We start from the raw sequence: 26,291 nt of genomic DNA, 5'->3' as shown, positions 1-26,291 counted from the left end.
CAGTTGAAGCCTTTAAGATTATCAAATCAAGTTATTAAGATTTAAAAATCACTTCCCTCAATAAGACTAATATTTTGTTTATGTTCATAACATGCCTTCTGATACTTGTCTAACTTAGTCTTCTAGACTGTTGCCCAGACTATAAACTCCATAGCCACAGCCACAGTTAATGGAGAAGATTTAAACCTAAAAATGTTACAAAATCTCCTATGTTATCAATAATTCCTGTCAATAGCTTTCTTTCAGTAGTATTACTGCTCTAAATGATACGTTTTGAAAAAATAAAATGTAGTTGATGGGCTACAGTCATAGCTATTCTTAGATTCCAAAGAGACTAGCCCACTGGTCTCATAGTAACTTATCTTACTTTTCTTTTAATTCCTACAAAATTGATCTCAGATACAATATCAACTTATTTCCATACAAAGTGCTTGAAGATCTCTGAAAGACTTTGTAGAACATACTAAGAATCAATGTTTGATTGCAAATCCAAGCTATAAGTCAAGCATGCAAATTCATTTAAAGAGCTCAAGAGGAACCACAATTCTTTGTGGTAAACAGAGCACAGGGAGTCTCTGAATGGCGATGGAATTCTTAATTTAGCAAGAACTACATTGGACAATATAATTTTCACCAGAAAACTGGGTTCTTACACTGTGGGTATTATTCATCTTTGTGTATAGCATAGCACATGGATTAACACAAATATTAAAGCAATCAAGGGTCTTTTTATAGGGGAAATAGAGCACATTTGCCCTTTGAAGATGCTGTGAGAGCTCTGAAGATAAAGCTAATGTCTGCTTAGCTAGTATGCTGAGATTTTAAGGACATAGGGACACAGTTGTAAACGACTCAAGCTTGCCAACATTTAGCGTTTTTAAAAAACAGTTCTGCTGAGCAATTAAAATCATTCAATATAATTATTCCATAAATTGAAGCCACTGGTGATGCAACTGAGTCAAACATGTAAGTCCTAAAACAGAGCGGTCAAATGCTAACACAACAAAATGTGGAGAATGTGAAAATGGCTCTGAAGATCTGTCCTGTGAACCATGAGAAAGATATTGGCAAACACATCTTCAGCTAGCATTGGTTCTCTCACCACTACGTGCTATTCTACTCTCTTTAGCTCTGTTCAGAAAGGGCGTTCATAACAGCATCTAATTCACTCTCCTCATGAAACCTGAATACCAAGTATTAATCTTCCACTTCAAGCCATCAAGTTGTATGGACTGAGGAGAGTTTGTACACTCAGAGCAATGCAGGAGTCATTCATTCATAATGAAAATGAACAGAAAAGTAAGTTAGAAAACAAGGAATTAATATTACCATATAAATAGAAAGCTTAAGGAGAAATTCAAAACAAAATCCAGCTACCTAGATTGAAAGTAATTCCTTAAGAAGAATAGAAAAAAAAAACACATACCACCATAAGCAAAAGAGACCAAAGATCAGATTAGAAAGGCCATTAACCAGCAGAAAAGGGTGACCTTGCCTTCTGATATGTTCCAGAGAAAAAACATAAAGTCCAAACATTAGTATTTTTCTTAGTAATAGAGAATAAGTGATTTTTAAAGTTTAATATGTACATACTTTTAAAAAACATTACTTTTGTGACCAGAAAATTATCTGATGCATTTTAAAGTCATGTTCAGTGAATACCAGAAAGTATCAGGGAAAAGTCAATACATGAAAATGTCTGTAGTTTAAGCTGTTTTGGATGTAAAACAAATTGTTCACACAGGAGACAAAATGGGACGACAGTAGCATGGCCAGATGGAGATGAATGACCTTCACCTTTTCACAAATCGGTGTCCTATCTTCAAGCAGAGGGACTGGAATAGACTTTCCAGACTATGTAATCTACTGGCTACTTCTCATGCTATGTCTTTACCTATAATGCAGCTCTGATCTTAGTGTTTCCTGTGCTAGTTCACTCATTTATACTTCAGAACAATCTTTCCAGACAAAAATTGTTACAAAAGGAGGGTTAGCTCTGGGTCTGGGATCTTTTCAGAGAACCCACCCTGCAACTCAGCTCTTGCCCTTTCACGTACTTGTCTACCTCAGGGTTTTCAACTGTACCCTACGTTCTTCAATAGTACCTTTCAGATTCTGCAAATGATAGCTTCAGATCTCCTTCCTGTATGTACAGCACCAGTGGTAATGATAGCAATAGCCACAACCAGCATCTCTGGGGTGCATCATACCTGAGCTTTGGCACCCAGTCGATCACAGTCTTTCATTTAACACTCGACACAGCCATAAAGCAGGTGCTTACTGTTTCAAAGGTAAGAGCCTAGACAGCAGGAAGGCCGTAAGAAATCACTATTACTCACATACTCAGTCACTTTGGATTCAAGTAGGACAGTGGTTTTAATAATCTTACCTACCAAAACAAAGTTCCAGAGAAGTACTTAATCCTAAAGCAAGAGTGAGAGGGAAGGCTGAGAGCTTAATAGGACCATTGGGGCGGGGGGATTCTGAATCTCCCCCCCCCCCCCTCTCTCTCTCTCTCTGTGTGTGTGTGTGTGTGTGTGTGTGTGTGTGTGTGTGTGTGTGTGTGTATTCATATGTGAAGGTCAGAGGAAAACTTTTAGGAATATTGGTTCTTTTCTTCCACTATGTTAGTCCAGGGAACTGAACTCAGGCCATGAAACTTAGTAGCATGTGTCTTAACCTGCTGAGCCATCTTGCCTGCCCCAGAGACTCTTCTTGTTAGTTTCCTACACAGAAGCACTCCACAGCACTTTACTCTGGAAATAAAATAAACAGAAAGCAGTGGGGAAGACATCCACAGTGCTGCCTGATCCCACTGAAGGGCTGGAGACAATGAGCCTTTAAACTATTGTTCTATTAGAAGTGGGACAGTAAGTGTGTGTTTACTAGCGGGGCCAATGGTCTTTTCTAAGAAAACAACCAATAAAGAAGGGTCAGCCTCAGAGGATGTGTTCAGCAAGCCCAGTCCGTTATTATTTATTTTTCTCCTTTCTCTCTGCCTTCTGATAATTTACCACTCTCTTTCCAGGCTCTGTTGTCACATTCATATAAAAACCCAAGAGGAGGTGGGAGCGGATCTGGAGGATGGAGGGAGATAAATGTATACATGCATGAAATTCTCAAAGAATTAATAAAAATAAGTGCTGTGGGATGGTCTGTATGTCAAGTGTGTTGCTGATTGGTCAGTAAATAAATCACTGATTGGCCATTGGCTAGGCAGGAAGTATAGGCGGGACAAGGAAAAGAATGCTGGGAAGTGGAAGGCGGAGAGAGAGACTGCCAGCCGCCATCAGGACAAGGAAGATGTAAGGTACCAATAAGCCATGAGCCATGTGGCAAAGTAAAGATTAATAGAAATGGGCTAAATATAAGAGTAAGAGCTAGACAATAACAGGCCTGAGCTAATGGCCAAGCAGTTTAAATAATGTAAGAGTCTGTATGTTTATTTTATAAATGGGCTCTGAGACTGGCGGGACTTGATGGTGGGAGCTGGAGAGAAATTCTCCAGCAACAAATGGCGCCCAAGTTTCCACCTAAAAACTTAGAAAAAAGATTCTAAAACGGACCTAGAAACAGCTTCCTAATTGTCTCTCTCAAATAAGCGGCAGCTGCCGGTTTGAGCTACTGGCGGGTTCCTAGCGTGCGCTCTCGACCTGCAGTATGGTGGGAATGAGGCCTCTGCAAGTAGCACATTAAACTGTGTGGTGAATTTAGCCTTTGCTAGTACAAAACAAAAAAAGAGGTTTCTGGGCTACACGCTACTTTGGTAAAAGTGTAGACCCACTATTTCTGAGAGTTATGGCTCCCAGAGCTGGCGGAAAGCGGACCGCCTCCATGTTGGGAAGCTGAAGTGGGCGGAGCCAGCAGCCACTGCGCCATTTCAGGCTTAGAAGGCTGCAGTTTAAAAGCAATAGGCTCACGCTAATATAAAAAAATAAGCCACGTAAAGATGGCTACCACACAAAGAATCTGGATTATGTTCTCTTTGATATTCGTAACTGCAGAAAAACATTTGATTGTAAAAGCTGTTGAGTTATGCCAAAATGTATATTTTAAAGGTACCTTGACTTCAAAATTTGGATATAAGGATATGTTGCTTTGGAAAAGAGTCTCTGCTTTTGTTTCCACAGAAAGCCAGAGACTATGGATTTGTTCCAGATTAAGATACATCAGGTTTGACCAGCCAAGACCCCCTGAAAGGTCTCCAATGACACCATGGCCCAGATGATTCAACATCCAGAATGGTTTCAAGGCAACTGGCTCAGACGATACAGCCTCATGGACTACTCCATGATCCTAAAATTTTCTTCATGTCCCCATAAGATACAGCGCCCCCCTCCAGCAGAAAGTAGTAAGAGAAGCTACGCCCAAATTCCCAAATATACCAAGCTGGCTTTAGAGATGGAATTGGCTCACTCCCCCTCTAAACCCAGACATATTGCTCAAAAAAAAAAAAATGGTTAAGAGATTCTTATGTCCCAAATCAGAAGAGCCCTCTGATGTGGGACAGACAAAAACCAATATTTTTATTTAAAGCAGGTTGATTATAAATACAATCTCTTTCTAAAGAAAAAAAGGGGATAGTTTAGATATGATAGGATGAAAGGGTAGATTAATGAACCTACTTTTAAAGAGTAACAACTTGTTTAAAATGTTTTACATTGCTATAGATTTTAGTTTATTGATACAAATTTAAACTTAATTTTGTTATACTGTATATATATTTCTATTCTTGTTTGAGGTATTATGTTTATGTAACTCATTTAAAATTGTAATGGATAATTAAAAAATAGATTAATAGTTAGTCATCGATGATAATATTTGTAGCCATGTTAGTTAAGTCTTCTAGGTATACATAGATATATTTCAGATAGATAGGTAGTCTTCAAACACTTCAAAGACCTACAGAATATGGCATTTAAAATGTTTTAAAAGTTTAGACTTTTTGGACAGTGAGACATGTCTGCTCCTGACAGCACCGATTTACTTCAGAGAGGAGGATGGGCATCGAAGACACTCCATATGGAGTTTATCTTCACCTTGACAAAAATAGCCATTTGGGCAAGAAACTGTTCTTGCCTGGACTGCTTGATCAACTGGACATGCAGGACCCATAGAAAGGTGACCACTGAACTTTGCTTGACAAAATGGTCCTTCAGGTTCCTGCTTTGCAGAGAAAACTGCCAGACATTCTACAGGACACAGAGAAAAATGAATAAGAGACTCTAGGCCTGTGGGCTAAAGACAGATGCCCCAATTTTACAAGAGAACTTTGGATGACTGTCCAGGCTCAGCTGTCTCTGTCTACCCTACAAGACTCCCAAAAGTTGCTTGCATCCTTCTCCCATTTCTCAGGCAGTGTTATATCCTTCTGAGGTCTTTAATGTGGTTAAAGACTAGATACTTACAATTTTCCTTAGTTATAATAAAAGATAAGTTAGATATAAAACCTTAAACTCACAAATATAAGATAGATAGGATCTCTTCTTTAATATTGTAACTGTAATTCTTGCTTGATAATTTTTTTGTTATATATAATTTTACTATGTTAAAGTTAAAACCTTCCTTTTTAAGAAAAGAAAAGGGGAAGTGCTGTGGGATGGTCTGTATGTCAAGTGTGTTGCTGATTGGTCAGTAAATAAATCACTGATTGGCCATTGGCTAGGCAGGAAGTATAGGCGGGACAAGGAAAAGAATGCTGGGAAGTGGAAGGCGGAGAGAGAGACTGCCAGCCGCCATCAGGACAAGGAAGATGTAAGGTACCAATAAGCCATGAGCCATGTGGCAAAGTAAAGATTAATAGAAATGGGCTAAATATAAGAGTAAGAGCTAGACAATAACAGGCCTGAGCTAATGGCCAAGCAGTTTAAATAATATAAGAGTCTGTATGTTTATTTTATAAATGGGCTCTGAGACTGGCGGGACTTGATGGTGGGAGCTAGAGAGAAATTCTCCAGCAACAAATAATCACATTAAAAATCGAGATCACCTGTGTAGGTTTTATTTTATTTATTTATTTATTTATTCTCATGCAATAGCCAATTTTATTCAGGGCACCAGACAATTTATATCATGAGGGCATTCTGAGGGTGAAGCAAGGTCATGTGAGCAAACTTCACTTGAGTTCAAGCTGTACAGTCACAAGGGCCAGGTCACATGAGTTTAGACTGTAAAGAGTCACATATCATTCTGAATAATAATAAAACCCAATTCTTAATGGCTACTGATGGCTACAGAAGAAACCAGCGGGCTCTCTTTCTTGCTTGTATACATCAACATTTCAGGTCTCAGGTCTCAGAGACTCAGGGAGTCTCCATCCCAAGGGATATTCTGCTTCTTCTTCAATGACTGTGAACCATGAATGTTTTTCTACCCTGTAATGGTCAGAACCAAAGACACAAGCAGTGCATCTGTGGCCACCTAGACCTCACTAGGAACTATGTTGGTAAAACCCAACAAATATTTAGAAGAAGAGGTTTCACAGTTTATGGAACCTAGCCCAGAAATCCACATATCAACCAGTTATCAACTGTTTTTTTAGCTATGCCCATCCATATTTGTTTGTGTTTAATCAGACTGCAATGACTGTGAAAAAGAATAAGAATGAAATCAAATTAAACTTTCCCTTTGTTGTTTTCCTTCTAACAGTCTAACGATCAAATACAATAAATCGAACAGTGATCCTTGTTGAGAACATGGCCCCACCACACATGATTTTTTAATTTCTTCCTTCCCCCTCAACCTGTTGTTTTTAATTTAACTTCTTAGTAGTATTCAAAGTAATATCCTCACACTGCTGGGGTACTCTACAAAGACAGCTCAGTTCTAAGGAGAAAAGGGCAACTTCTCTTGATTGTCCCTGTTTAACAGCAAACAAGAAAACATTGCCCCAGACTGCCAAAACCGCAGTACTTATTATAGTGCTTAGTGTTCTATTTTAAATATTCCAACATAGACAATTTGATGTATATGAGGCTCTGCATATGTATATGTTAATGCTTTAAGTACCTCTGGGGATACTTGTTGCTGGCCCTTAAGGAGCATGACCTGGAAGGCTTCTCATACAAAGACGGTTCTGGCCCTCCCTCAAAGTTCCAATTCAATGGATTAGGGTTGCCAGAGGTGCCTAGGGGATGCTGATCCTGTTACTTCATGGACCACACTTTGACAAAGATCAAAGTAAGAGTTAATACTTTAGGTATAGATGGTAGGTCTATTAAGCTTACTAAGCATGATGTTTATAATAAGTGCTACTATATTATATATGAATATTATATATTGGCAAATATGTAAAAATATTATATCAAATAATAATAATATCAAATATTATCAAAATTTACATCAGAGTCTACCAGAGAGATGCATTCATGGAGGCCATGATGTGGTTTGTATTTCTCCTCCCCTGGATAATCAGAGACAATCTCTCCTATCAGCATCAGGCTATTTTGGGGACTGTGCTACATAATGCATGGGATGAGAGGTTGTAAATTACAGACACTATTATGATCACAGTCAGTTCTCTGTATCTGCAGGTCTAACCAACTACAGATAGAAAAGACTTGAAGAAATAGCATTTGTATTGAACAGACACATAACTTTCTTTTCTTATTATTCCATATGCAATACTGTTTAACAATTATTTACATAGAATTTACATTTCAATAGTACATGTAATCTAAAAATACTTAAAAACACACTGAAGAATCTGTATAAGTTGTATGCAAATATTACACCTTTAATATAAGGCAAATGATTCCCTTGGATACCAGGGTATAACTGTACATAGAAACACACCCAGTTAATAAAGAATGTGTTCCTCAGACACACTGGTAAAGTGCTGAGGTTTACATTCTTCCAGACATCAGAGGAAATTTAAGGAAAAGAGTACAGACACTCTGGTCACAACTCAGAATTTCTTTATACTTTGTTATACAACAAGAAATAATTTCCTTTGTTATTCTTGTTTATTTTTTTTAGAGTAACTAAAAATTTTATTTTTTTGAACATAAAAACAGGTTATAATTTAAAAGTCCAGGATTATTTTAAACAGTAAAATATTTTCTCTGTAGAAAATAGTATAAATGATAACATTTCCCAATAAGCCCTTTTAAGCCAAATGATAGCTGAATTATACATATAAATATTGATTAGATTCTAGATACAGAAGAGACCTATCTTAATCTGTTCAGAGAGCTATGTTTTACTTAAGTTGTGTAAGTGAGATTCCTATTTCTCTTCCCTTTCACTGTTTGATTTATGGCAGACATTTTTCTATAGGCTAATCCATAATCTAAAAAGATTTTAGCCTCCTCTTCTTAAAGTACAGCCAGCATTTTCTTTCATCAGCTTGATACAGTACAAATTCTTATCCTAATAGCGAAATGTTTCACTAAAGCTTGCTCAGTGATTGGGTAAAACCAAAACTTATTATAAGCCGCTATTTTTGTTTTTGAAGTGCTGCTCAAATTTTCGAAATTCCAACTTTAAAAAAATCCAACTAATAGATTTCATGAATGAACCATGTAGCCACTTAGCAATGTCTCAAACACTGAGCCATGAAGGTTTATCTCATTAAACACTTGGAACGATTCAGTGCATTTCAAAGTCAGGTATGCAACTGGTTCTAGGTTCTCATCACACTGCTTCGAGGCGTTCCGCTTCGATCCTCTCCTTGAGATACTTCATTCTTCCTTTGGTAACTGATGCTTTCAACATGGGTCATGTGACAAGATGTTTAAAATCTTAAAAACTGTATTTTGTGTAATGTGTGTGTGTGTGTGTGTGTGTGTGTGTGTGTGTGAAAGTAGAGTCCTGAGAGCAACAGAAGTAATCCAACAGACACACTTACACTTAAAACCCAAGCTAGTGGAGACAAAACGCCAAAACTGACAGCAGCAGCACAGCAAACTAGTCCTTGTCTCACAGTCGCTCTCCAGCTATGTGGTATGGGACAATTGTTAAAATGGGGTATATATCAGTTGCTTCCCCATCACAGCAGGGTAGCAATGCCACCCTTTCCAAGACTCTAAGCCTCCTGCAACACTGAGGCCTCAAATGTTATCTGTTCATCATTCATCACTACCACAACAAGTACTTATTAGGAAAGCACAACCCAGAGAGACAGACTTTTCATTAAAAATAATCACAGACAATATAGCCCGGACCTTTGAACTACTGATTTTTGTTGTTTGTTTGTTTGCACCCCCTCCACAGAGTGAATATGCAAATTGTCTCCTAGTAAATAAGTAAACTGAGGAATTACTATACCAAAAGCTGAGCCAAGCTTCACATTTTGTGGGGCTTCTTATGTCATGGTCTACATGGAAAAGCTATTACCTTTCAGGATTAAAGAAATTTCTAGGGGGAAAAAGTAAAAACACAGCCTTTCTTGCCTGTTGTTTACACTTGCTATTAAATTATCTGTGATCCTTTAAAAGTAATAGCCTGTCAGGCAAAGCCTGACTTCTTCCTAAAGAGAAGGAATGTTCAACATGTTAAAGATTGAGCAATTAAAGGAAGGAGGGGGCAGTAATTTATCTAAGTGTAAGAAGGAATTAGTTACTTTCTCTCTAGATGTACTGTTAAATATGATTGTCAGCCATACCTCATCAACATGGAAAGAAGATGATGGCTTTATAGTTAAATATAAATGATAGACTCTGATTGTAACAGTTATTTTAAAACTTAAGGAGAAAAATCACCACCCTTAAAATTCACCTGGACTCTATATAGATCACAGAATAAGAGTAAAGGCTAGCTTTGGGGCATCTGTTTTGAGCAGTTACTCTGTTACATGGCATTGTTGGTACCTAGTGAATTGCTGCTTATCAAAGAAACTTATTTCTCATGAATGATGGTACTGTTTGTTAATATTATAGTATTGTTTAATTCATAAGGTAATGATAACTTAGTAAGAACATTATCTCTGAGCTCCCTAGGCAGGTTTATCTACTTCAGGATGCACTGTGTGCTTCATTATTCTGTATGATAAAATTTCTGGGAACACACAGGATAATCCCTTTCTAGTAGGACCAGCTTTTTAGTCCCCATCAACCTATTTGTGTGTTCTCCCCAGCTTTTCAGGATTCTTGGCAGAAAGCATTCATTAGACTGAGAGAAAGTAAAACATGCATTATAAAAGGTTCACTCTCAGAGGCCAGAGGCTCATTAACACAGTCACCTTTCCTAGTCATGTTGTGGATGGGGACCATGAAAGCATAGGGCTGCTGGCACTCATTAAAATCCCAGGTAATAAGTGTATACAGTGATTGCGGTTGCTGACAATGTTTCTTCATTTGCATCTATGTATCCTTATCATAAATAGGATGTTTTACAATGGTGTATAATGATATTCTCTAGGAGAACCTGATTGTTTACTTCTTGTTTCAGTAATATTGAGATATTTTCAAGGTCTGCAACTACAAAAGGACCTCATCTATGATTCCTTCTCAGTAGCAATGGAAAAAAGCTGCCAATAAAAGGCATTTTATGTATGGATGGGGCATAGCATATATATTAGGCACAGGCATTTTACACAAAGCACATAGAGTTATCAGAGAAAAAAATTCAGTCTGTTCTTTTTTTTTTTTTCTCTTAACTCATCTTCTTTCGTTTGTTTGTTTTCTTACACTTGGCAGATTTTTCTGACTTAGGCTGAATAATGTAATGTTTGAAACAGAGAAGCCAGGGAGTGCACAAGCCATTTCCCTACAAAGACTCAAAGTTACTTTAAACATTAAAAATAAAACAACAGAAAAATCCAAGCCTTTCAAGTTTATTTATAAAATGTCATGACACTAAAATACCTTAATTAGTCAACTTCTCTTTTTACTGATGTCTTAAAAAAGCTTAAGGGTAAAACTTGAAAGCATTCTAACCAAGGCTGAAAAATATTTCTATTAGATGTTATCAAAGTCATTAATTTGTCTGTTTTTTTTAAAAGTCTGCTTAGGCTGTGTTGTGTTAGCACGGAACTGTTTTACTACAAAGGAATTTTTAAATATTTGTTATAAATAATCTAGAGAGAAATAATCACTCAGATATTTTGCACAAATAGCCTTATAAAATCTACCCAGCCCACACAGGCACATGCCTTAGATAACTTTCTGTGGTGAATCTCCTAATCCTGGTATTGAGACTCTGACAAAGAATTCTTTTTGGCTTTGATTTTTATTGAGTAGAACTTGAGCAAGACTATTTGAATAATGTATTAGCAAACTCAGTGTAAGAGGAGCATTGCTTTAAATTGGTAGTTTAAAGCAAAAAATACCCCAGTTCCTGTGAAGGAGAGGTGGAGCAAAGAGCCATATCCCTTCAGCCACATGAACATCCTGATGAAACTGTGAACTGGTCACAAGATATGAAAGAAAAATAGAAGAACAGCATAAATGTCACAAAAAGGCACCCATAGGTACCCATCACTGGACCCTGTACTTCGTGTGAATCAAACACGTTTTCCTCTCTGTTTTCAGAAGCCCAGCAACTGTACCATTTTCATTTTGGTATGTTGAAGAATCTTGAGCATAGAAACCAGGGAAGAGACCCGGCAACATACGTAAGTTGCTAACATTCCAGGGTGACGGCGGCAAAAGCAAAGCCAGAAGAAACACTTTAGGGGGATACGATCATACGCAGTTGTGGGAAATGACAAGGCAAGGGGTATTGAGCCAATGTTAGGCCCCTGCCTGTGGTGGGCTGTGAAAACTGCACAGTAAAACTCCTTTCTCTAGACAAGACCAAACACTTCCACAAATCTGAAAAGCACAGACAATATGAGAGACACTAATTATTCGATTATGTTGCAGAAACCAACTGTAACAGCTGATTATTTTCTCATCCCTTGGCATCTGTAGTGCTTATAATTGGACAGGTATCTCCTCCAAGTGGCCAGTTTCACATCATAGCTAACAAAGATACCTCGAGACTCTTAAAGTTGTTAGATTTTTGTTTCCAACATAATGATAATTTTATGAATTTTTACGTCTTCATCCCTTGAGGGTAAATCAATGGAGCTGCCTTGTAAGACAGGAGTAGACTATGAATAAAGACCTTCTGTACCATGCCAGGATGTTTTTCTTCCTACATCAGTATGGTTTTGAGTACTAAAACTATTTCTTCCTAGTAATATCAGACCTTCCAGGGTCGTCATAACAACTAGTGTTATACATTTATGTACTTTTTTAGAAGAAGGGCAGTTGATTATTTTTCCAAGATTAAAACAGAACACAAAAAGAGGTGAGAGAGCTGGCCCTGGCATTGTGAGAGTGAGAGAACTAGCCCTGCCCCTTACCAGCTGCAGCACACAGGAGAGCAGGCCCTGCACCACACCTGGGCAGTATACTAGAGCTGATCCTGTTGTCAGGTGTGCAGGTGAGCCAGCCCTGAGGGCAGGAGAGCTGACCTCCCCACCTTGTAGGCCCCCTACAGCAATTGAGGGAGAGAACCCTGCACCTTGCATGGGCAAAACAGTAGAGCTGGTCCTGGAGGTGTGAATGTGGATGACCCGGATCTGAGGACCCGAGAGCAAGAGAACTGGCCTTGCTCCTTGCTGAAGGCTGCATTGAATGAGCTAGCCTGGGCAATGACAATGAGTGAAAGCTAGTGGCCTGGTTATCCCAGCTATCACCCAGGCCCAGAACCAGGGCTATGAGTTGGCTACTCCAATATCCACCGAATCTATGAGCTGTTGGAGCAGGTAAAGTGGAGGAATCTACAGACTCAAAACAGCAGGATCTCCATGACACAGGACAACAACAGGATATCCAAGAGGAACCCAGTGAGAGCCCATTATCAGTGGTAGTGGTACAGCAGAAGCCAGAGACCTTGAGTGAGGCTGATGACTCTTGCAATGAACACTTGCAAACAAAGATAAATGGACTAAAAGGTAAACTGTGTGTCTCAAATGGCCACACTATAGCGTCCATCAAGATTATTCTTTTTCTCTCTGTCTCTCTGTCTCTCTGTCTTTCTGTCTCTGTCTCTTTCTCTGTTTGTTTGGTTTGCTTTTTCTTTTAAATTTGGTTTTGTGTTGGGGGGGTTGCAAAGGCAGAGGTTGTATGCGAGGGGACACAGAGATAAGTGGGATCAGAATGCATGATGTGAAATCCACAAAGAATCAATAATAAAAAAGAGATTGCTTCAAGTTACCACAATGTTTCTTTCAGTTAGATCATCACAAAGAAATATCTTTTATATCATTTCATGTCAATCTAGAGCTTTACTAAGAAGTTGAAAAATATTTCAGATATGAAAAGGTCTATGATCACCTTCACTAAGAGGGGATGTTGATGGAATTTACTCATGTTCTGATAAAATTTTAAAGAGTGCTCTCCTGAAAGATTAACTCATGTTTATTGAAGGTCCTTTGGAAGCCTCCTAGAATTGAGTCACTACTCTGAGATTATAGATACATTAAAAGCATAGACAATTTTCAGTCAGCCTAAGGAGGAAGAAAGAGAAACCATCATCATTTTTAATTATAGAAGACCGACCAAGGCCTGAAAACTAAGAAAGGAAAAGGCATGAATGGATATGCTAATTATATAGGAAGGATTTTCTCCTCAGATGCATACTGTTATACACAAGTGGATGCACTGATTTTGAAATGAACAGAATGGTATTTCAGTCTTGAACTCAAATGTAACTATACTCAGTAGTCTTCACTGGCAAGATGATGGTTAAGAAGTAGACTATCAAACAATACCGAATCCTGAGACAGTATTGGACCTATGAAGGTAAATATGTTTAAAGATATTTTAAAATCTCACATGTAAAGAGTAATAGTCTTTGGTGACATAATCTGTAGTCACTGTTTACAAATAATATCCATAGTGGATTCTACTAAGAATTATAAAGTATTCAGTTTATGCATATAGTTTCATCATAAAGAAAAAACGGCACTTAAGGCCCACAGTCATGTGTACAATCTCCTTGGATAGGAATGAGACATGACAAACAATTTTGAGCAATAAACAACCACTATTTATACCCTATAGCTCTTATGCAACAGTTAAAAGAAATAGTTCTTCATAAGCAATATTCCATACTTATACTCATAACCTTTATAACTGCAAATACAGAGATACTGTATCATCCCATAAGCTCAAGCCTCATGTCTCCATGCAACTTCCATGCCTTAAGTAGGCACCGGGAGGTGAAATACACACACATATACATAGGCACACCATTGTGAGATTCAGTTTATGTTCAAGAAAAATGACACCATCACTCATTCCCCTTGGCATCGAATATTTCTACTTGGAAACAGTCAGGATTATACTTTGCATCCAACATTCAGCTTGTTCTTACTAATTCAGATGCATAGTGCCTATCTAAATTTGTCATACACGAGTATAAAATAGTGAAGATGAGCACCATTTTATAGAGCCTGGATATGACCACTGATCTTTATGAAGCAAAGTAATCATCTCATAAAAATAATTAGCTGTAAAATCCATTTAAACAAACTAATCCTTTGAAATATTTCTTCCAATATTCTAATTCAATATTTCATATGATTAAGTATAGTGTGATTACCATATGTTAACCTTTGGAAATTTATATTTCCAATTAGATTCAATGAGCAGTATTATACAAGGCTGAAATGTTCAAAAATTTTAAAACAGCAAGAATTATTCACAATTTTAAGAAAACATATATTAACAAAAATGTGCTCTTCTGGCCCTTTGTTTATGTTAAAAATATGTTCCTTACAAAAACAACACATAATAGTAAAATCTGTTTTGCTTAATGGTGCTCTAGCTGCTCTTTTCCCATCGTAGGCTCTTTATTAGGGAGTTAACATTAACACATCTCTTAAGTTTCCATGACTCTCTATTTTTTGAGTCATGGAATTAAGTGTTAGCTTGAAAGAGAAGCATGATAATACTTATCAATTGAAGGATCTCCTTTCTAAGATCAAGAATGAGGTGCTAAGAAGGACCCATTCTGAATGAGGCCCCATGCAAATGCTGTTGCCTTGGTACTTTGGGAGGAAGGTCACTCACTGTAACCCATGGTCAGTTGAATCTGGGATTTGAGGTTGCCATACATTCATGAGCACCTTACAACCAGTGACTTCATGGCATATTGCCAATCAGAGATTGTACTTGGGGGGAAAATACACAAACTACTCAGTGGCATCCAAATAATATTAACTAGTATTAATAAATTGTCAATTTGCTGAATTTGATTTTTAAACAAAACCTACTCATCATAATTTCTCACTGAAATCATCTATGGGATAATGTAGCTGACTTGAATCATACACACCTGCCTAAAGACACACTGGACTTCCACTGTTGGCTTTGAATTCAGCTCTATTTGTTATACCATCCTTATATCTTTACACAGGAAGATGCTTTCTTGAAAAATACAAATTTCCCTCTAACTGCTGCAGCTGCTCCTACTGAACATCCAACATTTCCAGAGAAATCACATCTACACATACATGTAAAATCAGGAAAACAAGCTGCTTTATTGCCCGATTTAAAATAAGCTCAATCAGAGAAAAGAACAACTGCTATAATAGACAACTTGATGAGCAGCTGAAGACGAAAATATACTCAGATGCAGTCATAGAATCCAGGATGTATTTTATTCAGGGAGGTTTGCCTGAGACAAAGGACACTTCTTGCCTCACTTTTTCTGAATCACAGAATCAACACGTGGGATTCATATGGCTCATGTAATCTAAAATAGGCTTGAAAATGTCCTAGAATATCATCCCCAGGCTCTAATGGTAGGAAAAAAGGAAAGGCCTTTCTTCTTGAAAATTTTAACTAAAAAAAAAAAAATCTTACCATTTAAAAAAGTTCTACCATAAGAATTTGAATGAGAACAATAATTATCCCATGCCAGAAATAAACTGTATTGTCAACCATTAGCTTGTCATCAGTAAACACATGCCAACTCTATTGCAGAGCAAAAATGGAATATAGACTAACAGATGACACAGATTCAACCAATCAGCATTGAATCAGGACTGCACAGGCAGAGAGAAAAGAGACACTGGAGATGTGGAAAGAAAAAAAAAAAAAAGGAAATTAGCCTTACTCTTGACGGTCGCTGTCCGGGTACAGTTGTAAAGAATAGCCAGCTCCCCAAACACTTTTCCTGGACCCATGGTGCACAGCTTCACACCTTCTTTTGTAACTTCCACCTTGCCATCTGAAAGAAGGGAAGAAGACATGTGTTATCTTAATTCTCTCCCATGCTATTTCATTTGTTGCATCTTCATTATGACATGAAAAACATCGAGGTTGTTTAAAAAATGCATCAGTGAACCAATTTAAACCAAGGTTTCCCCCAAAGGACAATATAAGAAATGCGATAAAAAAAATGTGTGTTAAGAATCTCATCTCTTAAGTTCTTCACTGACAGATTGGAAGTGAGACTCAATGTAAGGGCTAGGAAAAGATGGGGACAAAAACATGAGCATATGAAACTATTCCATATGTAATTTTAGCAAACCAGGGTAATTCCAATTTTAACATTATTTTTACATCCAAAAGGAAATTCGAGTAAGAAGGCACATTTTCTACAGCATGCTTCAGACTTGGAAATTCTCATTTTGAGCAAGTCAGTTATTATAAAGAGAGAAATTACTCTGACCCTTGGGCATTATTTAATTGAAACTTTTGGTATCTTTTTATTTGGAAACATCTTATCAACTAAGGCAAACCGTTTCTATGCTCCCCAGCCTGTGAAGTTGACTATCAGTGAGAAAAAAAAAAAAAAAAAAAAAAAAAAAAGCTACCATAAAGCATGAGGACTGTTTATGCTCCACACTGGGCTGGGAGAATAAAATGCTAAAGAAGGAAAAAGCTAAGGAAACAGTATACTCTGGGTACAGATTGCTGCTCACAAATAAGGAAGGCAAGTGCTATTCATGGGGAAATACTAATTTTAAAAAGTCATAGCTGTGTAGCCGAAAATTTCCATCGCCCAACACAACCAGGGGAGAAATAAAAAGCAGCACACTCTATTTTAGATAATCTTGCACTTTTCTATTTTTCCAGTTTCTTATCCACCATCTATGTACGGTAGAAAACAAAAACTCTCGCTTTGTAAAATAACTAAGCCATGACTGATAGTTCTCCCTGTTGTCCTAACTTCAGGCCCCATGTACCAGCATCAGAGCTGTCTCTTTATGTGCCTGTTTCCTTTAATAGCTGTTTCTTTTTTAAGTGTTGAGAATAAATTCATTCCTGCTTTTTAAAATCAATCGAGTTTAGTCTAAATATTGGCTTAAAGTCTGATTTGCTTTCATACACTTGTTGAGATATAAGTCTTAAGCATTAAAGATGTTTCATCTACGCATCTGTGAGGCACCATCTAGTCTGTAGAGTATATTACCTCCAAGCCTCCGTATCTAAACAGTATCTGTGGACAAGGGATTCGAGAATAATTAGGACAAAATACAGAATCTACTCACCATACTGGAACTGCGTTACTCTGTACAAGAAAGCTGTGAATGAGAAAATCTAATGATTCCAAAGGTTTGGAACTGCCTGTGCTCACAACGCGGATCAAACGCTATAGCTTTCTCAGGCTTACTTACAGACCATAGCGAGGGGATACTCTCTGTCAATCTATGTCAAAAACCAGCCTAGGGAATTTATCTGTTCATAAATATACTATATCCTCATTTTCTTTTAGTGATAAATCTGCTCCCCTAGAAATTTCATGTGACACTCAAGAGTGAGACAAAGCAGATTATGTCATGGTAGTCAAGAAATTAATACACTGTCTGAAGTCAGACTAGAAACTGAGTTTTCTTACCTGTTAGTTAGTTATTTGTGAGTTAGTTACCAGCACTGTGTTGTTTGGTAAAGTTGCTTAACTTTTCGGTAGTCTATTTTCTTCCTTAGTAAAATCAATATAGCCAGAGTATTTATCTCATTAGATAATTTTAAAATTTAAATGAGATAAGGCAAGTAAAATACTTAACCCTGCAATAAATGTCTAATACAGTCTGCTCTTATTGCTGATGTAATACTCTTTCTTATGTTTGTTTATCATTTAAATGGAAATAAGAATTATTTACAATCTATTCCAGTATTGTAATCAGCTAGTTCAGAAACTGGAGCCTATGTAGGAAAACAGGTTTTCTGTTTTAATCAAGAGTTTGTTTTCAGATTCCTTCAACGAGGTGTAATGGTGGTGAGAAGAAAACATTTGAGCTCAAATTATTATCAGACCCAAAGAAGAAAAGAGAAACCCAAGAAAACCAGTGATTCACGTGGGAGAATAGAAGAATTCCAAGCCCTTGGACTTTTCTACACTCACTATTGTTCAGACAACATTTTATAGTTGTGTTGCTTTAGAGACTATAGACTGAAAGTTTGGGGCTCTCAAGGTTTCGAAGTAATAATTTCCCGATGCATTGTAAAACTGTCAATCTACAGCTTACAGTGTTAATTATAAATATAATTAAAACACAACATCCAATGCTTAGAGGAAAAATGAGTGACTATGTGAGTCTGCTTATCTGTCTTTGAGGTTGGCATTTAAAAGTTTTAATGTAAAGGGACATCTAAGAAGAACCCATCCGAACACTGAGAGCTAGACTGTTTCTAGCAATACTTGCCCAATAAAAGACAGTCATCAACGTTAGGACTATTGTTTCAAACAGGAGGTTTCTTCAAGTAAATCCTTTGACCTTGGGCATCAGACCTAACTTATAAATCTAGATGATTCCTCGTATAGGATGTTGAAAGTATCTAACTACTACCATGAGCATCACACTTGGTCATCCTTCCTTTCTAGACAAACCATATTCATATATCTATATAAATGTATGAACAACTACTCTTACAAGTGATTATACCTTCCATTTTTATGACCTCCAGAAAGCTCCTCCCCTGAACACTGTGAGGCTCTAGGGTTTGAAATTTATGCACAAATCCACTTCTAGTTCCAAATTATTTTCCTAATCCTGTTTTAGACAGTCTCATTGTGTAGACCAGACTTGCTTTGAACTCACAGAGATCTGCCTACTTCTGCCTCCTGAGTACAAAGATTAAAGGTGTGCACCACCACACCTTGCCTTATTTTCCTAATCTTGTTTGCCTAATTTTCTTACATCTAACTGAACTTTTGTTGAAAAAAATAGGTATAAATTATACATGTAATAATTATTCATTTATATATTAATAACTGGTGCTGGCAATAGACATTCATTTTCCTTATTAATTAGAATAGTTAAAATAAACTATTCAGTATTATCTTTGATAAATAATAGTTTGGATATATCTTTTCCAGGTTAATTTAAATAGTCCGTATGGCCACAATTATCAAGGAAGTATAAGAGATCTGATGTCATATGATATATGACACTTAGTAAAATTCATTTGTTTTTACTTGTTTCTTTAGTATTGCCATTCATATTTGTGACAAGGTCTCATAAAGCTCTAGATAACCTTGAACTTCAGTGTAGCAGAGGATGATCTTGAACTTTAGATCTTTCTTCTTCCATCTTCACAGTGCTGGAATTACAGGTGTGGGTCACCACGTCCCACCCAGTTTAAAGCACTCCTTTTCTGGTTGTTAGTGTTATAGTTTAATGAACGGACACAATTAAACCAGAAATGGAAAATGCTTATAACCTATTACCCTGAATCATAGTTTGCTCACTTATTTTCCTTCATACCTGTGTGAGAATGAGAATAAGTAACAGAGAAGAGGGACAGATGAGGGACTTATATGACAGAGACATATATGGCGTGAAGGAGAGGAATCTTAGTTTCCAATAACTCAGGAAAAACGAGTTATTGGTGAGGAATTGGTTAAATTTACTTATTAGGTTTCATATCAGCATAAGCAAAACCAGAAGCAACTGTGAATTTATAAATGATTTTTAAGAATGGACTGTATATTTATGTATAAACACTAAGTGTCTTTCAGTGTCTACCAGTTATCAACTTGAGATATTTTACTATCTGAACACATTCTTCCTTTGCTGATCTGAACCCCTACTTGCCAAAAAAGCAAAACAAAAACAAAACCAAAAAAAACCAACAACAACAACAACAAAAAAACCCCAAAACAAAAAGACCAAAGTGTATATGCCCAGGAGTTCCTACTCCCATAAAATCAACTTGTTCTAAAGTAATAAGGAGTCATGAGACCACTTCCTAGACCAGTGAGTGTTTCTCAACCTTCCTGATGCTGTAACCCTTTATAATACAGTTCTTCTTGTTGTGGTGACCCCCCAAACACAAATATTATTATTTATTGCTATTTCATAACTGTAATTTTGCAATTATTATGAATCATAATGTAAGTATGCAATATGCAGATAGTCTTAAGAGGCCCCTATGAAAGAACCATTTGATTCCCAAAGGGATCTCAACCCTCAGCTTGAGAACTGCTGACCTCGACCTACTCATGCATGGATTATTTCTTTTTCTATTTTACCCAGGGGCCTCCTCTGAGAGCTGGTTAAGCTGACAGTAGAGAAACTTTTGAGTGGTGATTCTGGTGTGGAGGTAAGAGTAAGGTGCTTTTACCAAATGTAGAATGGTCTGCCCTGGAAGTTATATATTATTATGATTTTTAAAAGAAATTTGGTGATTCATCTTGGTGAATTTCCATCAGGTCCACTGTAATGAATATATTTCTATTTCTTTTAAAACAAAGATGAAATTAATCATTATTTATTCATAACTATTTTAATACTTCAATTAGACTCTCAAATATTTTAGATTTCAAACTAGACTTTTTAGAGGAACAGAAAAGTCATTTTCAGGCTATCTTAGTAAAGTTATAGACTATTCAAAGTGTTCCTTCCCTTTGACCAATCCCAGAAGTTCCTACAGACTATCAGAATTTATTTGGGAACCAATAAACCCAAAATCTAGTTCCTCTTAGCACTGTACATTGCTCCTATTACTTTATATTATTTTTGTTTTATAATGTGATACTTTATTGGTGTTATTTTCACTCTGTCCTCTGGTCATCAGATGATATGCAAAGAAACGTACAAGTCATTTGGAGTTTTCTAAATTGCTAATGTGGTTTGCCCAAAAGAAGAGGTTGAGGAGTCAACAAAGTCTGGCATACTAATTTGAGGCAGGACCCAGCCCCTCTCCCTGTGTCGAGGAGTCATGGGATTGGGGGAGGTGGGGGGCAGCGGCGGGAGAAGGGGAGGGAGGGGGAACTAGGATTCGTATGTAAAAATAAAAAAAAACTTTTAAAAAAATAATTAACTAAATAAAAAAAATTTAAAAAAAGAAGAGGTTGAAACTGGTGAGTGGAAAGATGTCCAGTGTTATTTATGGTTTCATTTTGTGTTTTTCTTACTCCTGCCACTGCCATGAATAATTGACAGCTGTATCACAGGATGTTGAATACATTTTTTATTCCACTTCAGGTGCCATATGCCTATTTGTGATCTGAAATGGGCTGAGTCACATATCCTAAGCCTGACACTTTGAACTGCAATCCATTTGCCTTCTGCTTTTGGCACCCTTCTATGTGCATGACCATGGGGAGGTTCAGAGTGTTCAGAGAGCTCTTAGGAAGCATCTATACTTTTGTCTATGTTTCATAAGAATCAGGAGTTTCAGTAAATAAAGGGAGAAACTGAACTTATAAAAGAGACGCCAAATCCTCTGGTTTGTTTATCCTGGGGTTTTTCCTAATGTAGGATTTTGAGCCATAAGGATTCTCATGATAAGTAGAATTAGCTTAGTGATTTATTACTGGCAGGTAGGAAAAGAATGGCTGTTAACAACCTGATTGTGAATACTGTGCTCAGTTATAGCAATCTTGGTTGGCACATTGAGGACAGCTTATTTGGCCATTAAAAAGAAACAGGTATTATGTTAAAGTTCCCATTTAGACAACACCTCCCATCTCTTTCCTTCCCAAATATTTTGAGTATGTGCTTATGATTTTGTAAGTCAAAGGCTGTAGCTTTATGGTATTTGTTCCCTGATAAGGATTTCTATAGTTCCTAGATTCAGCAGACCTCTCAGCATTCTAGCGGTTGAGCTGTGTTACCGTCAGAACAGATACACATTCTTCTGGGAGAGTAGTTTATCTCTGGGTCTTGTTTCTCAACCAGTTAAAGATTATATCAGACCTGACTTGCAGGATCATTTTAGATCAGAGGTGCTGTCACTTGGGGAAGGATGCAGAAAGTGACAAGGCAGTGGTAGGGCTAAGTAGAGGGTGATGCCATCCACTTCCCAGGAACACAACAGAGACATAGAGAACTCACATCTGCTGTGGGATGGTCTGTATGTCAAATGTGTTGCTGATTGGTCAATAAATAAAACACTGATTGGCCAGTAGCCAGACAGGAAGTATAGGCAGGACTAACAGAGAGGACAGGAGGGGGGGGACCTGCCAGCCGCTGCCATGACAAGCAGCATGTGAAGATGCCGGTAAGCCACGAGCCACGTGGCAAGGTATAGATTTATGGAAATGGATTAATTTAAGCTATAAGAACAGTTAGCAAGAAGCCTGGCATGGCCATACAGTTTGTAAGCAATATAAGTCTCTGTGTTTACTTGGTTGAGTCTGAGCGGCTGTGGGACTGGCGGGTGACAGAGATTTGTCCTGACTGTGGGCCAGGCAGGAAAACTCTAGCTACACACATCTTCCTTAATACACAACAAGTTAAAAAGGAGAGCTTTTCCTCTAAGATGTGAGTTTGTTAAGAATGAAAGAATGGGAGGGTATCAAGACCTATCTGGTATCAGTTGAACATTGCTTTCCCATCCCAATGGATGTGGTGCCCCTGGATCTCAACTCTTGCTCCTTAAATGATGTGTTCTCACTTCAAGGAATTAAACTTGATGACTTAAAAAAAAATGGCCACTGAATAAACATCTATGTGAAACTGCCTTGTTTCAGTATTATACATTTCTTTCAAAGTTTGTTTTTAATCACTAGTTGATTCTGTCTTGGTAATCAGTGTCTCATTAGACATATGTACACACCAAAGTTTTCTTGAGCTATTTTTGTATTCATGGTTTCTATAACTATTGGAGTTCATATAGTATTATTATGACAAAGCCTCTCATTCAAAGGTCTTTTTAATAATCATAGCAATATACCTTTAAGATTTGTTTTTATTTTATGTGTATAAGTGTTTTGCCTACAAGTGTGAGAACCATGTGTGTGCCTGGAAGCAGCAGCAGATTCCTTGGAACTAGAGTGATTGACAGTTGTAAGCTGCTATGTCGGTACTTGGAATCAAGCAGGGGTCCTATTTGGAAGTATTGTGTGCTCTTAATCACTAGGCCGTCTCTCCAAAACCATAGTCATGTTCTTTAAAGGGAACACAAACGGTGCTCATTATCCAATGAAATAGAAGAGCACTTAAGGGTGAGAAGCTGGTAGAGACTGAGGTTTACGCAGGAAAACTTTTGCTTCTTCTCCTTCAGTTAGGCAAATCTGAGCTCCTACCCGGTCTTGACCACAATAAATATATTTGACATATTTTTTTTATTGAACTAAGTTATAAGATATTTTAAAATATGTTGCATACAAAATAAAATAACCACAACAATCCTTGATTTCAGAATCATAAACATAAATAAGCTGTACAGAACTAAAAGTAGTTAAAAGTACGGACAGGGAAGATGCACATCAAGGTATCTGAACCTAACTTCTATTCTATTGGTTTTGCTTCCAATTCCAAAGTCATCTGGCATATAAACATGCTCCCCCAAAAAATCATCTATGAGGAAACTGACTGACATTTGAGCGGTTTGGACAGTTGGCTACAGAGAGCCATCTGAGCAATCAGATTGGAGGTCTGAAATGAGCGCCTGATTTCTGTCCACAGGACCATTTAAAGAAAAGAAAGCTTCTGGATCTATTACACATGGGTCAGTCATGTACCTGATCATACATAGGCAGAGTCTAGAATGTTCTTTTCCAGGATCAATATTACAGTTCTTCTACACACTATGTTTTGGAATCCTAGCAAAGTACACAGAGAACTCAACGTAAATGTTTGTGATTTTTAACTTCTGGTCATGAGGGAAGCTAAAGACAAGCTAGAGGGAAGATGTGCACACATAGGAAAACAAGGGGAAATAGAATATTCATTCCTGAAATAAATGAGAGTTGAACAGGTAACTTTTCTCAATTCAGTCAGTTTATTAAACCAAATTCCAGCAATAGATGATACAGCCTCGTCCTACTGTTTGTCTAATCCATGCTCACCTTCAATCAGTCAACACTGACAGAGACCTGGGGGGATGGGTTAGGAAGTAACGTGCTTGCTTTACAAGCATAAGGACCTGAGTTAGATCTCTTGCACACTCATGGAAAATCAAGCATGGTGGCACATGCCTTTCATCCCAGTGCTGGGAGTAAGAGACAGGAGGATCATGGGGCCTTATTGACTAGCCAGTCTAGTCTCACTGGTAAGTTCTAATTTAATTGAGGACCTTGTCTCAAAAAATGAGACGAAGAGAGATAAAGGAAGACAACCAGCATGGACCTATGGCTTTTACAAATGCACACACAGGCACATGAATCTGCATACACATATACATTATGCAAACATAGAAAGGGGGAAAACAATAAACAGCTAATTCTTCAGTCCTTTATAGACAGAAAAATGGCAAGGATACTGCAACTGCCAGATTTTGAGACAGTCATATGATATTCATTTGTTTTACATTTTAATTAACCTTAGGAGAATTTATGATACAATGTAATGTTCCCAATGGGGGAGCACTTTTACCTCCCAAGGAACATACAGCCAAGACTGGAAACATTTTCAGTTGCCATAACTTGGGTGATGCCCTGCACAGACACCAAAGATGTTTTTTTTCTGTGTTCTAACAATGTTTTTAAATTTATTTTTTAAAAAGTTTTTTTTTTTGATTTTACATACCAATCTCTGCTCCCTCTCCCTCCCCTAATCCCCTTCACCCTCTCATTCTAGCCCCACATCCACTCCTCCAAGAGGGTAAGGCCTCCCTTGGCCAGTCAACAAAGTGTGGCATGCTAAGGTGAGACAGGACCAAGCCCCTCCTCCTGTCCTAGGGTGAGATGCCTTGCTTTTGAGACTCCTATAATGCACAGGACAACATCCTGTTGAAGAATTATTCAGCCTAAAATGTCAATGGTGGTTGTGAGTTGTGGTGGTGTTGAGAAAGCCCAAATTAAAGTACACCCATGGATGAAAAAAAGTCCTCTGCATTTATGGAGAAAGGTTTGACTTTCACCAATTGTCATTTTAACCTCCACCAAATACAAGTTACAAGTCAAAGGATACACTAAGACATGTCCTTATGCAACTTATGAGTAATCAAATTGACAACATTGAATGAAGCTGCAATGCTACTTTGCTCAATAATTCTTCCCATCACATATCACCTGAAAAACTGAAAAAGAAATAATCCCAGAAATTTCCAAGGCAGATTCATAAAACTATTATTACTAAAATTAGGGTGGCATCATTTGTTTACCAAACATACTTGAGAATTTCATCCTGGCACCATTGCCTGGCTATGGGATAACAAGTTATCTAACCCATGATGCCAGGATCACCTCACTAGAGAGTTCGCACAGTAGTATTTTACCTTGTAGGTTAATAAGAGCTGAATTAGACGATACATTCTCTAAGATTAAAAAAAAAATAGCTTAACACTAGTTTTTAAAGAGAACATGTCCTATTTTTAAGTAAAAAAGAAATGAAGCAAAAACAAACATACTTTGAAGCAGTTCTAAGGAGGAAGATCCAGGAGCCATACTTATGGCTCATAAACTTTAGGAGTGAGCAGAGACAGTGAAGAGGACAAGGCGATATGTAAGAAACTAGAGTCCAGGCTAGCGGGAAAGCCGCACTGTATAAGCTGGAGGACTTTTTAATAGAAGGCGTGACTGATGAACAATTCCGTCATTGTTTCCAGAAGAAATAGACCGTTCCCTTCTTCAGCTCTTAGTAAATAGACCACTCCCTTCTTCAGCTCTTAGTAAATAGATTGCTCCTTTCTTCAGCTCTTAGGAGCTGGCTTCATAGTTACAGGAACCTTTTGAGGAAAGATGAAAGCCGGAAGGAAGGTCTATTGCTCCAGATAGGTCAACAGCAGAAGGGTCAAGAGGTCAGAGAAACTTGTGACAACAGGAGTTGCAGAGCATTAGATGGGGCTGTCACATAAATTATGCAGTGATGAGGACCTAGGAATTTTCAGCCATCTTAGGAGAAGGTATTTGCCTTCTCACACAATGTCTACTGGGTACCTAATCTAATTTTCTCTCTCAATTTCAAAGCTGTGTTTCAAGTGATGTTTCTTCACTCGGATTATTTCTTCTTTTCC

The 26,291-nt window shown here is 37.6% G+C and overlaps 1 protein-coding gene across 2 annotated transcripts in view; it reads right to left on the bottom strand.

Moving 5' to 3' along the window:
• The window catches only part of Prkg1 (protein kinase cGMP-dependent 1), a 1,191,370-nt gene that overhangs the window by 715,652 nt on the left and 449,427 nt on the right, over positions 1-26,291 (bottom strand). For both annotated transcript variants that reach the window (XM_059259056.1, XM_059259048.1), the window contains exon 3: positions 16,054-16,167. In XM_059259056.1, coding sequence (XP_059115039.1) covers positions 16,054-16,167 — 114 coding nt within the window. The remainder of the gene's footprint in view (positions 1-16,053; positions 16,168-26,291) is intronic.

The sequence above is a fragment of the Peromyscus eremicus genome, chromosome 1 (assembly GCF_949786415.1).
Source record: "Peromyscus eremicus chromosome 1, PerEre_H2_v1, whole genome shotgun sequence".
Classification (NCBI taxonomy): domain Eukaryota; kingdom Metazoa; phylum Chordata; class Mammalia; order Rodentia; family Cricetidae; genus Peromyscus; species Peromyscus eremicus.
This window is presented reverse-complemented; position numbering and strand designations above follow the sequence as displayed.